The 13,522-nt window shown below is 45.2% G+C and overlaps 1 protein-coding gene across 20 annotated transcripts in view; it reads left to right on the forward strand.

The window, feature by feature from the left end:
• Positions 1-13,522, forward strand: part of FBRSL1 (fibrosin like 1) — a 506,568-nt gene that overhangs the window by 226,067 nt on the left and 266,979 nt on the right. For 16 of the 20 annotated variants that reach the window (XM_051769062.1, XM_051769069.1, XM_051769078.1 and 13 more), the window contains one exon: positions 7,371-7,406. The exons of the other annotated variants lie outside the window; for them this stretch is intronic. In XM_051769062.1, coding sequence (XP_051625022.1) covers positions 7,371-7,406 — 36 coding nt within the window. The remainder of the gene's footprint in view (positions 1-7,370; positions 7,407-13,522) is intronic. 20 annotated transcript variants of the gene reach the window in all.

Consider the following 13,522-nt stretch of genomic DNA (forward strand, 5'->3'; position numbering starts at 1 on the left):
ATTTGAAATATTCGGAAGGTGGGGGCAAGGAGGGGGAACAGGCGGCAGAGTGCAGAATTGCTGAATGTAATTGTCATGGATTCTCAATTTTGTTGCCACAAGATGGGAAAATAGACTAATAATTGTCTTCCAACCCTAGTAGAATAGTTGCCCTAGTTAGCTGAAGCTAACACTCTAATTGTCATGGGGGCACAGAGATGAATGAGGATGTATGCAGGGCACAGCCAGGGCTAAATTGAGTGATATACTAAGGCAAAGAGCAAATTGGCAATTATTGGCCCAGCTGAAAAGGTTGGCAGGTGTGCTGCTTTCTCACGAGCCCTTAGGGGGAAATTGGAAATATAAAATATCGACCATAAATACTGGCTGATTAGGAAATATGTTGCAAGAGGTGCTGGCCACTTAAGAGTCAAAACTCTCCTTTTCAAGGGATTGGCTTCAGCTGTGCATAAAACCAGCAAGCGCTGCTACTAAGTTGTTCAGAGCCTTTACCTCTCATCCCCCAGGCTATCTTTTCTAATTTTCCATCATCCTATCCTCATATGTTTGTTTGTTTTTCTTTAAACATAATAAACGAAAAGCGGTCTTTTAGGAAATGCAGAGATCTTCCTCTCTCTAAATGTTCTTTGATAAGCGTTTAGCATATTGTATAGGCTAGATATAAAATTCTCTCTCTGGTAGATGAATACAAAATAACTTCTGTGATTTCTGATTCAGGCAGTTCCCTGTGATCTGCTTTTCTTTGTGTGCCATCACAGGCACTGTCTCCCCCCTTCCCTCCTGCTTTCCGTGCCACGCTTCCCCTCCTGGGGCGCGGGGATTAGAGCAGCAGCAGGGTACGAAGCTGCAGGTCCCTTCCCTGTGCCTCAGGCTGAAGTACCTTGCCAGAAGCACAATCAAATGAGCCTCTGAAGTGAGAGTTGGGCCACAGTCGCTCCACAGCTCCGTGTTTATCCACTTTGTGAACTCTGGTGCGTGTGCAGTGCCTGCTCTTGGCTCCGGGCAGGGTGGCAGTGCCACAGCAGAGCTTGGCGTGTCTCAGGTCGGGAGGGTCTCAGTGCCACGATCAGGGATGTTACTGAGTGGATTGAAGGAGGTTTTTGGAAAGCCTGGGGTAGCAACATGTGGGCTGCAAACTCTTTGTGGCACGTGGTGTGCATCGTTCCCCGTGTGTAACGCTGGAATCTGACCCGCAGTTGGAAGAGTGGAATAAGAGCATCACAGAGCTTAGCAAAACAGAGGTAGCAACAGGATAGTTCTAAGACCCCCTCCTCAAAACATGAGTCTTGGGAAACTGGTTTGAATATACACAGAAGGATCATGACAACTTGCAAGTCACATTCTTCTGGAGGCAGAAGTTCCCGTCCCTTCAGCGTTCTGTCAGCTTTTATCTTGAGTGGCCCTCAAAATACCAAATGCTTGCATGAAAACTGCTGCTGCAGAAATGACAAGCTAAGTTGTAATGACTTGCATGAAGTTTCAGGTAGTGAAACATAGCTGGGAAGGAAGAAGGTCTGGAGAAGGCTTTGGTAAGTTGGCAGAGGGTGATGGTTGGAATGGGAGCAGCACTCATGTAGCTTCTCTATGTTTCAGAAGGGTGAGGTCTTTTTATGTTGATCCTGACTGACTGTACCCAGTTCTTTGTTCCTGGTCAGTGACCATCTTTCCTTCTGCTGTCTGTGACCAGCAGCTGTAGGTATCCAAGTGTCTTGGTTGGAAGCTGTTCTGTAGCTTATCAAGCTACAGATGTTCAGACCTCGTGTAGTTGGATATCTTACTGAACTGGTTTTGCAGTGTTTCTAAGCATAACCTTCTTTGTTTAGCCAACATAATAAAGTAAGTGAATTAAGAAAGGAACACATTCAAGTTTTGCACGACATCCAAATCGTTCATCATGTGTTGTGGTTATCTTGTCAGGTCTGGGTTTCTAATCTCAGTGAACATCAGATGCACTGTGTGACCTTTGCCAAGTCGATTGAACTCATTGTATCAGCAGACAGGAGTGTGGCTATGGAAATTAATTGCATTAAGAGACTCTGTGTTAAGGTCTGGGATATCTTCTGCCCTTAGCCCTTTTTGCCCTCCTCCCCACTTACTCCTGCTATTCCAAAACATTTGAGTTTTATAAGGGACTTGCTTGGAAAGGAAATACAAGACTTCTCTGGTGTTCAAAGCTGAACCCATATTCTGTTGTTGAACTTTCCATAAATGACTGAGTGGAGGGTAAACACCCACACTTCCACGTGCCTCAGTCCTCCCTGGCTGCGGGGTTGGGGTCACCAAGGAAGGGTGGATACAGCTGAGCTGAGTTTCATCCTGAACAAATGCTATAAAACAGAATTAAAATTCACATCTCTGTACATGCTGTTGCTTAACTCAGCTGAGTGATAATCAAGCCAATCAGGCTTGTGGCACTGGGCTCTATGGTCACTTTGGGCCTGTGATTTGGCAAGGCATGATTGGGCACTAAGTAGGAGCTGGGAAATCTGCCTCAGTTCTCTCCTCTGCTGGGGGCTCCTCGGGGGACACTGGGCATGTTCTAGGATGGGATTAACAGCAGTGGTAGGAGGCACTTTTTGGGGACTGCCCTGTGCCCACGTAGGAATAGCTATTGGCTGAAAACACCTGACTGGGAGGTACTTGATACACTTCAGGTTCCAGCCAACAAAAGTGGCACATGTCAGAAAAGCAGGAATGAACTCCTGACATTTCTGGAATATGTTAATTTAGGTCTTTTGCCAAAGAGGAGGGAAGAAAACACTACAAACGAGTTAATTTTTGTGGTTGTGCTGCCATCACCTGCTTTTAACATAATCCCCTTATAGTTAGTTTTTATATCAAGGATACAAAAGATCCAAGTTGAAACCTGCCTGACCCATTGAGAGAGGGGAATTGGCTTGAGGTGCCCTATTACTGTGATTATTACTGGATTTTAAAGCCCTTCCTGCTGTCTTTCTAGTTCAATAAGTAACCCAATGGATTTAAGAAAGTGAGCAGAGGGTGTCTTGATTTCCTTTGCATCATGAGAGCAGTGGAAGGCCATGGTTTTATTTATACAAGGGAAATAACTTTTCCTGTCAATTTAATAGACAATCTTGGAAAACCTGCTGCAGGTTATTGGTGAGATTTTTGTCATGATTTTCTTTTTTTCTAAATTGCAATCACCATTTTAATCAAAAATAAAGGAAGAAATTTTTTAAATACAGTTGCAGGTTGTAGTGTAACTCAAACTCTCAAGGGCATCAGTGGGGGGGATAGTAGAGTCTTTCAGCAGTCAGATTTTGCCTTTGCTGCCAGAAAGGTGTATTTTTTTATATCCAGTGTAATTAACACGAGAGCTATCCCAGGGTAGAAATAATTCACTCTGTGACATAACTGAAATGTCTGTGCTGTCTGGTTTTGTTTTTAACCTTGGGCTTAAAAGGAACCAAAAATCTTTAGTTGTAAAAGAGGCACATCATCTGCAAAATATTATAAGCCATTTATCTTTGAGCACAAATGCCATCTAGCAGTGCAGCTCCACTTATGCGTCATTAAATGCACAGACCACACTCATTTTGCCCCTAACTAGTAACAGCCTCCCTCAGAAACCCTGGGTATTCCAAAGAGCACTGGAAGAGGCACAAAGGCAGGGCTCAAACGGGGCAGGGAGGGCCCCTGCCCTCCCCGGGGAGTGCTTGGGGTTGCTCTCACGTAGGGCTGGCATTCCATACTCTGGCATTCCATACTCTGGCATTCCATACTCGGAGGGCTGGCATTCCGTGCTCCCCATCTCCCACTTCTCTGTGCTGTGCTGGGGTTTGCAGATCCAAAGGCTTTGGGAAGGGCACGATGATGTGGCAGCTGTTCTGCCTCTGGCTGCAGAGCGCTGGCCAGGTGGGGTGCCAGTGGTGTCTCTGAGCTGTGTGTCTGGCAGCCCCTTCCCTGCCAGCAGTGCTTTCTCAGGCACTGTCTGAGGGCCAGGACGAGTGTCTGGGGTGCCTGGGTTGCAGCAGTAAGGGCTGGTTTGGGTTTGGGTTTGGTGCTGTGCTGGTGGGTGCAGCACTAGCAGGGATGTGGCTGGCTGGGTGCCACGGTGACCATTGTCCCCTGCTGCCTGAGGACCTTCCAACGGGGAGAAAACGGACCCAAACAGCAAATACACTATTTTGAGAGTAAGGATTTTCTGACAGCCCTCCATGTGAGTGCTCCTGTCCTGTAGGTAAGAGCCTGGGTAAGTCATTCCAGCTGAAGACTTACCCCAGTAACTGCTCTTGCCAGACAAGCCCTCATTCACAGTCAAAGGAGGTTTCTTCAGCTTTGGGCAGATGCCAAGTTAAACTTCCACTAAGATTTCTTATATTTGCAGCCACGATTGATTACTTTTCTCATTATTTGATCTTGATATAGAGACATACGGATTGAGCTATGTTTATATTAACCCCCAAAGATTTTTTTCTTTGGGAACATCCATCACAGTTGCACACAAACTGTTCTACTCTGGCACTCATAGCTGATATTAGCTGGGGGTTTTCAAAGCTTTTACATGTGGCAGTTGGTGTGGATCCTCCTAAAGAGTCCCACTGTTCCCAGCTAAGCAAGAAAGCAACAGTGGTTTGTTAGATGCACAGAAGAAAAGCATACAAAGAGCTCTGGAGAGTGTGGGGCTTGGCTGTGCATAAACCTCATCGTTGGAGAGGATTTTACAAGTCGAATCCAGAGAATTCACCAGTTACTAACTTTATGCATGCAATAAAAATTCTGAGGGAGGGGGGAAAAATCCCACCCTTCCTCCTTCCTCCCCCCTGATTTTCAGGGAATTTAATGTTAGAACTTCTAAGGGAGGAAGAAGTTCGTGGATGTGAAAAATACCAGAATTAATTGCCATTCAATTTTAATTATTTCTGATGTAACACTTTATTCAGCAACTGTTTTTATTGTTTTCTACTTGGTTTTAAATCAGTGGTCTGCAGATTCCTGGGGTTCTTGGACAGCTTGGGATGCCTTAAAGTTATCTTAAGAAAAGCAGGTCTGTTGTTGGTGCATTTGAGTTCCTTGTCCAAGGGTCTGCTCCATGCCAGGAAAATATTTTATGTGTGCACAAGACTCAAAGATTGAAAGTAACTGTTAGACTGAAAATGCTCTGAGAGGCTGTTTCCCTAGAGAGAAGCTTCTAATGAAACCTCTTGTTTCTGTTTTTGGTTATTATTTCCAATTAGTTAGACCTTGTCATTCTTGGTTAAATCTGAGTTGATGGAGGGGGTGGAGTGAGAACTTCCACCCTTTCTCCTTCTCTCCTCCTGTCTCTCCAAGCAGGTAATTTGCCCCCTCCTCATTTCTGTGCTTACTTTAGGTGAACTGCCTGATCAAACTCTCCAAAGTGTTGGAACAGATAATTGTGTTCATCTGTTGGACATACTTACATAGATAGCAGGACATGGTTATTAACCCATTTTCTGTACAAGGCTGAATTCCACGAGTACTTTGGGGTAAAAAGTACTTAGAGGGTGGGGTAGGTTTCCCATGGTTTCTCAAAAACAGATGTAAATGCTACTGCCCTTCATTTCAGCAGTCTGTAGCTTTATTTCTGGGCAGTTTACATTAAAGAGGTTTATAAATAACTCCCTACTTTTTTTGTAGCGTTTGAGGGCAGATGCCAAATCCACGTGCAATAGGCAGAAGGTGGGAAGTTAAATGCTGTTGGTGGTGTGTTATTGCTGTCTCAGTTGTCCTGTGAAAGTTGTCCTTTCCCTGCAGTGCAGAGGTCTTTGGAGCTACATCAGGACAGAGGGGCAGGAGTAGCATGCCAGGAGTGGGGACTGGCACCCAGTCACCTCTGGGCTGCAGAGCTGTGTGTGAGAGCTGTGTCACATCTTTCCTTCCATCTGGCACCCTGGTTCCTGTGCCAGCTGGTGATGGGCTGAACAGGGAACCCTCCTGCCTCCAGCAGCACACTCACTCAGTTGTAGGACTTTGCTGTTGCCTGTTCTTGGCTTTGGAAACTTTCCTCTGTGGGCACTTGTCTGGCAAATTGCCTGTCTGGGGCAGGTGCAAGGCAGTGGCACTGAGCTGCATGGGCAGAGGGATGAGGCAATTGAGTCTTCACTGAGGGCAGGACTCTGGAAAGGTTTCTGTGTGTATCTTGGTATCCTCTGATCAAAAGGTTTGCAAACTGGTAGTACGAAGGGACTGGTGGAAAATTACAAGTGTTTGCAATCGGTTTGCATCAATCTCGTTGGGGTGTTGTGCTGTTGTGCTGATTTATTGACACGATAACTTCTGGCACTGGTGCAAAAAGACAAACAATCCTCAAGATCAGCCTGCAACAATTCAGTATTTTTGGTCAGGCTTTGGTACCCACTAGAACATCAGTCTTGGAAACAGGACTGCTGAGACTCCCTGGATCTTGTTTAATAAAATCACGTAGCGAGGGCATCGTGATTATAAATCACACTTGGAAATTGGCCTGCAGGGTCCTTGCTGGGTCATGTGGTGTCGTGTGCCACCACTGTTCCCAGCTTATTTTTAATTTCCGAAAAGAAGGCATATAGCAGCAGCTGGAGCTGGAAGTGGAATTCATTCAGCTGCTCCGAGAAAGCCACTGCCAGCAAAAAACAGCAGCTCAACAGTGTTGGGTCGTAGAGAGGGGAAAGGGATCCAAGTGACTGGAGCTGGTGTAATGAGAAGGAAAAGAACCAAATGATTTGGCAGCATGTGAAAGAGGTAAGGATGTGGTAGAGAAAGGAGCAGGAGGAGCTGAAATGAAGAGCAGGAGTAAACAATGTAATTTAACTTATTCAAAAGGGACAGAATGCTTATTAAAGCTCTGAGAGATGATGAATTAGTGTTTTGCTGCTATTGTTGTTTCAGATAGAGTTGTCATGTGGTAATGCTGCAGCAGTGAAGGCTGGAGGCTCACGGATTCGTAGAGGGGAATGGAAAGTGGGATATGTGGTTACATGACTGAAAGTTGGAGCTGATGAGGCAAAATGCACAGCCCTGACTCGGGAGCGCGTCCTTACACGTGTGTGCTGGTCCCGGGAAGCTGCCACCACAGCGGAGAGGGACAGCTCCAAAGGTGTTCCCCGCTGCTGGGAAGGCGTCTGCCACGCCGGGAGCTGTTCCTCGGTCGGGAGGAGCTGTCAGAGCCCTGCTCTGGCTCCTCAAACCCTTGTCTGGGGCAGCCCCAGAGCCCTCACCTGGAGGTGCTCCTTGGCTGCCCCTCCCGTGGCAGCACCACAGAATATCAGGAGCTCCTTTGAGGCGCTCTGGCTGTGAGGTTTCCCCCTGAGGAATACTGGGCTGGGGGAGGGAATCTCGAAATGATTCTTATCTTACATTACACACAGTCTCTTGCATTACTTACTGTGGCATATTGTTTCCTCCCACAGAGTTCTGCTCAATCGCTTTCAGGAAGAGGCTACTCCGTAAGTCATTTTACAGCTAATTCTTTCACTTCTGTTGATGTTGATTGCAGAGGTTTCCACCACCTATTGCACAGCCACTGACATGAAAGAAATGCTGAACATAAGTAGGGCTGGAGCACAGGGCTGTCATGCACCTGCCAGGGGACAGCCCTGACGTGTGAGAAAGCATTAAGAGCCTGGGGGCTTCTTAATTTAATATCATACTTATAGAGAGGGGGTGTTTTTTGTTAGTTTATAGTGTATTTCACCTAGACAGTCACCTCTGGAGAATTAAAAGACCTGAATGGGGGGAGAGTTTTCAACACCAGTGGGAGATGCTTCCCTCCTCTCCTCCCTCCCCCATACAGCTTTTCATTTGTGTGTTAAATACAAGAATCAAGTACACAATTGCTTCCATTTTAAGAGGAATTGTGACCCTCACTATTGTGAACAAAAAAAGAAGTCAGTATTCCCTTTTTTACAGTCTCTGAGTTATAAGACAAGCTCCCTTGCTTTTAGAGGAGGGCGTTGCTGGTGTTTTCTTCACAGAAGTGCTGTAGGTACCAGTGTTCTGGGGTGGTGTTGCAGGACCAGGACACATCTGCCTGTGTATGACATGCACCAGCCTTGTTTAATTGTCCATTCTGTTCACATGTACCTTATTTGTATGTGCAATAATGACGTTTCTTCATGTAGAGGTGGTATAATTTGTTTATTTTGGGTACATTTGCTGCTCAGCTGTCCAAAAGGGCAGGCACAGACAGGCTTGTGTAGAGTAACAGGGAAATAGGAGAGGGTGTGAGAGGCTTAGCAGTGTCAACATGAAAATTCCTGGAGTCACATTATATCTGACTCTCATAACAAATGTATGGTGTGGAGATATGATACCCTGGTTGTCCAGCCAATTAGTCACATGTACCCTTATTGCCAGTGCAAAGGTTGTAGGTGAAGGTGTGTGCTAATCCTGTGTGCAAATCTGAATGTGAGTGTCTCAGTCCAGCAAACAGGTCCTGCCTACACTTATCCACAGTAATTGCTGTTTTCACAACCTCTGCCATGATGAAGTTTTGCCTTCTAGGTGAGTGGTCCCAGACTGTTTCTTACAGAGAGCTGTAACTGCTCACTCTACACAGGCCAGAAAAGGATTTTATGTACTTCAGGAAGTTGGTTTGGAGACTTGGTACACTTTTGGTTTTTTTTAACAATAATCACAGAAATTATTTAATTATTTTCTTTCAGTAATTTATGTTGTATGTTTGGAGGTGTATGATGGAACTTGTGAGCTTTTACCCTCAGCTGTGCAAAAAGAGAAGAAACTGGTAGGCAGTGCAGAATTTCTGGTCTGATCTCGTAGTGACACTGCTTCATACTGTCATACCTATTATCAGAAATTCATAATTCATTATAAAGCCATTACAAAATAACATGACTTGAAAAGTCTTACAGTTTCAATGAAATAATGCCACAAATTTTTAGACAGTAATTACATGTCTGTTAAGTATCCTCCTGTCTAAATCTTCCCAGCATCCCAGGTGAGTATCAATACTTCACTCACTGAGTGATGAGGAGTGTGTGCTCTAGGACACTGAGTGCTGCTTCCCATACACGTGGACAGTTGGATTCACCTGAGCTTCTAAAGGCAGAGGCTGTATCTTCTCTTTGTCTGTAAAATGCCATGCACGCCCATGGCACCACATAAATAGTAATGAATCAGCTTCACAGATTTTATGACTGAGGGCATGGTTTGGGAACTAAACAATTTCCCACTGGCTATAACATAGGTTGCAAAATCTTAATGGAAAAAGGCCAAAGAATTCTTTTCAGAGTCTCGAGGCTAATAAATCACAGGACTGTTTTCTTCCATTGCTGGCTCTTCAGAAATTTACTTCTGTTTCTCAGATAAATGATTTTGAGAAAATTTCCAGCTCCTTCTCTGTTGCATGTGTGAGGACAGAGTTCTTTTATTTCACCACCCCATAACTTCTCAAGGAGGTGAGAGCTTTCTGTGTGCCAAGGCAGTGTTTTGAGATCATGAATAGCGTGAACTGGGGTTGCTTTTCTGTATGGATTGTCATTCTCCCTGTTAAACTGCCTTCTGCCTCACCATGTACCAGCTGTTGAGGCTGACCATGTCCCTCAAGACTCTGATGCTGCTCTAAATTGATTTAGCAGGAGGCAGAGACTGTCACTTCCAGCCCTGCCAGGCCCTGCTGGCCCAAACTCGCGTTGGAAGCCGATTCTCCCCGATGGCACAGAGATGTTCAAACCCCCAGTTCAAGACAACTGGCCCCCCACCAGGAGTTGTCCATAATATCTTGTAGCAGCTTTCATTTTCTCAGGGAAACAGCTGTATACGAAACACTGAGTTACTACTTTGGCTGTGCCCCCTGTTCACATCAAACAGGTTGTTTGCCAGAGATGGTGAAAGCATGATAAAAACACAGTGCTCCGGGATGCACAGTGGAGACACCACTGCAGAGTGTCCCTGCTGCTTTTACAGTCTCTGTACATATCGTGGACAATTTCTTAAAAATCTATTTCCCCAAAGTAAAGTTTGGAATGGCATTTACTTTCACTCGGATAGCATGAGACATATCTCTGTCTGTACTGTTTCTGCAAGCTCCTTATCTCATCAATAGCATGTGTTTCATACCCTTATCTTGTTCAATGTATACTTCCTCTGTGCTGAGAAATAGAACACTAGTTTGTTTATGGAGGTTAATATCTTGTTCCTTTTATGACTCGATGGTTACATTCGTGTGATAAACTACTCCAGCCATTTGTCACACTTCCTGCACACACAGATGAGATTAGTGATCTTAGTCAGAGAGGTCTGTCTGTCCTCCAAGCAGACAAAACAGATTTTCTTCTTGGTAACAGGATGAGAGGCCTGTCTACCCGAAAATGCACTGATTTGTTAAAAAGCACGCAGAGAACCAGAAATTAGCTGTGTGTTGAGATTTCTGTGTCTCACCGATGCACATCCACCCCGTGGACCGTTTCTCAAATTTATTTCTGATAGTTTAGTCATGATAGTTAAGTTCTGACAGTTAAGTTCTAAATGAACTTAACATAGAAAGTAGTTATAATGAACGTAAGATCAGTACATACAGTTTGTTATTAATAGATAAAAAGTTGCAGTTGTTTATCAGGTTGAGCACACTGTACAGACGAACCCGAGCTGCAGTTGAACTTGACTGGGTTTTGTAGAGAGCATGGAAAAGGATAGAGCTGGGGAATATATGGCAGCTTAAAAAAAATAAACAAAAACCCTCTTCCAATAAATTATGTAGTTTATTTATAGAGCGTCTGTGCAGCTGTTCCTCTTCTGAAATGGAAGGGGCTAAAATGTGGGAGTGAATAAAAGAATAAACTTGAAAGCATATGGCAAATGGATAGCCAGTGAACCAACCTGTCTGAGTGTGCCTTGGAACCAAAGTACAGGAGGATGAGACGTCTTTGTTTGGTTTTATTTGTTCTTGAAAGATTTTTTGTTTTTTAAAATAAAAACAGTAACATACACTTGGCAACAGCAGCAGCTGATTTTCATTCTGAGCTTCTGTAAAATATCAAAGTCTTTGTAGCCTAGTCAAATCCCTGGCAGCTCATCAAATGCTGTTGATTTTACATCTTCCTTGTTGAGTGCCGGAAACCGGTGTCTCAGATAACTCAGGCTGGAGCCCATGGATAGAAAGAAATGTGGTAACACCACAGGGCTTGCAGAGACTCCTGGGTCACCCAGAGTCAGCTCAGTGCTATCTGCAACCTTTGTTCCTCCTGCTTGGTGACGTAGCTGGAGAATGGTTCTCTCATCCCCCAGGTGAAGCTGAACCTGAGGTGGCCCAGGCAAGCACTGGGTAGGCTTTGAGCACCCTGAACCTGCCTGTACCCCAGTCTGCTCCTTCCTGACTGTCCCTCTCAAATTATCTTGTTGATTTTTGGAACGGGCTTTCCAGTTGCTGGCAAAGATCCTTACAGCCCTCTGGGACTCCTCTCCTGTGCTGTGCATTTGATGTTGCTGCACAGTGGTCTGTTGCCCAACACAGCTGCCCACAACCCTCTTACCCCTCTCAGACCTCTTGAGCTCGTGCCCGTGAGCACAGTTGCCAGGACAGCCAGTTCTGAGCTGGAATTGAGCTGCTTTGCAGCACTGAGGCAGAGACCAACACAGCAGACAAAGTGGGAAGGAGGACTGTAAAGTGCTGGGCAATCACCTGCTGAGGAACTATTGACTCTTTGCAGGTTTATATACCCTGTAAAGCTCTTTTCGTGGCCTGTTTCAGTTTTGTGCCAGCTCAGTGCAGTTCTGTGAGACCCTGAAGCAGATGGTCCCCTCTAAGGAGACTGTTGCCACGCCAGGAATCCTTGGAGCAGGAGCAGGTTCGTGGTTTCAGGGTAGTGGTTACAGAGGCTCACTGAAGATCATGCCAGCAGCATTCCCCTGATCCCCTCTGTGCTTCAAGGATGCTCTTGACCTCTTAGGTTGGGACCAAATTATCAGATTTGGAAAAGTACCTTCAACATCATCTTTTCTGTACAGACCTTAAGTCAGTACCACTTCCTACACGGAGCATGGTCCAAGACCCCAGGGCATGATTATTTACCTTGACATCTCTGAGGTGGCCCTGGAGAAACTGTTGTCTGGAGAAGGATAAATTTCTACATAAAGATCAGCAATATTATTGCAGTGAAGCATGTAATACTTGTGGTTGGGAGTTCCTGAGTGTGCTGCAGCTCCTGGGGTGGAAGCACACTCAGTGGCCAGAGGCACACTGGGATTGTAACTAACGGGGTTTCTCCACCTGCCACTCTGTGACACACTCGTGAAAAATCTCTTCTCTAGGTAGGTAACGTTTCCAGGCTGGGCTGGAAAATTCACTGTATTTTAGAACCTCTGATAAATTAGCATTTTTCCTTGCCAAAAATCAATATTGGAAACAGGGCTCTTGTTATGAATCTAAAACTCCTTGAGCTGGAGCCAAAGTTAAATGATAAAACTGAATTTAATAAGTATCTCCTCCAGTAGTGTACCTGTAGGCTGGCATTGTGAGCTAGACTCTCTGGACAAGATTTATGAATAGGGGAATAATAATTCCAAAACAAGTATCAATCTCCTTTTGCCATGATGCCAAACATAAAAGGGGGACTGTAATTGTCTTTTTTTTCTGGACAAGAAAAAGAATGGCAGATAGGTCTCCTTCTGGTGGAGCAATACTCTGTCTTCTTTGAAGACAGTAAGAAAGAGAAAAGAAAAAGGGACTGTAATAAAGTGACGTGGCCTGCAGGAGCAATGACAGCACAACAGGTAGAAAGAAAAAAAGAAAAATAATAATGTGCAATAGAAATGTAAAGGATTTTGAAAGGAGTTTTCCCTTTAAGCTGTCAGGAATTTTACAAAGCCAGGCATAAAATGGTGGGTGTCAATCCAAAGCATTTAACTTCTGCTGTTTTTTATTTTCACGTGTTCCTAAATAGCCTCACTTTACAAAAACTATCCCCATGCTTGAATTCACCTAAACAGGCTGAGTTCTCTGAATAAATGAAGAGTTTGTTTGCTCTGAGTGCCGTGTGGGATGGAGCCAGGTTGCTGTAAGCCAGCTGAGGAGCTGGCCCCTTGGCTCCAGGGGCTGTCCCAAAAGCCATGAGCTCAAATTGAGCTGAGTAATTAGTGCACATATTATTCCAGATCCGTGGGAGCTCTTCTGAGGGTTTTTGAAACGTCCCATGAAAAGCATAAGCAGAAGTACAAACATAAATAAACTACATACTTCAGCTTTACAAATATTGGAGTCCACGAACTTCCTTACAGCACATTTTCCTTTAGAAGTTCCCTTTTCTGAAAGTCTGTTTCTTCTTAGATGACCTCTGCTTTTAATTAGGATGAAAAGTCCCATAAATTTGCGCTCGTCTCCACGGCCGTAAGCAAGCACAAAGGGCCCTCTCTGCTGAGCTGCCCTCTGCCTGCACAGTGCCTTTGGCACAGGGGTGGCCTCGGAGGCTCCCAGCCCAGCCAGTGGTGCCCCTCTGTGGGATAGGATGGGATGGGATGCTGGTGATGCCCATAACCCCCCAGCTGGTGGGGGCACAGCCGGCTGACACCGCCAGCCCCGCGAGGGACGGGCCCTGTGACTGGCCTG

The sequence above is a fragment of the Manacus candei genome, unplaced genomic scaffold (genome assembly GCF_025592945.1).
Source record: "Manacus candei isolate 608988 ecotype Guabito, Panama unplaced genomic scaffold, ASM2559294v1 h1tg000103l, whole genome shotgun sequence".
Classification (NCBI taxonomy): Eukaryota; Metazoa; Chordata; class Aves; order Passeriformes; family Pipridae; genus Manacus; species Manacus candei.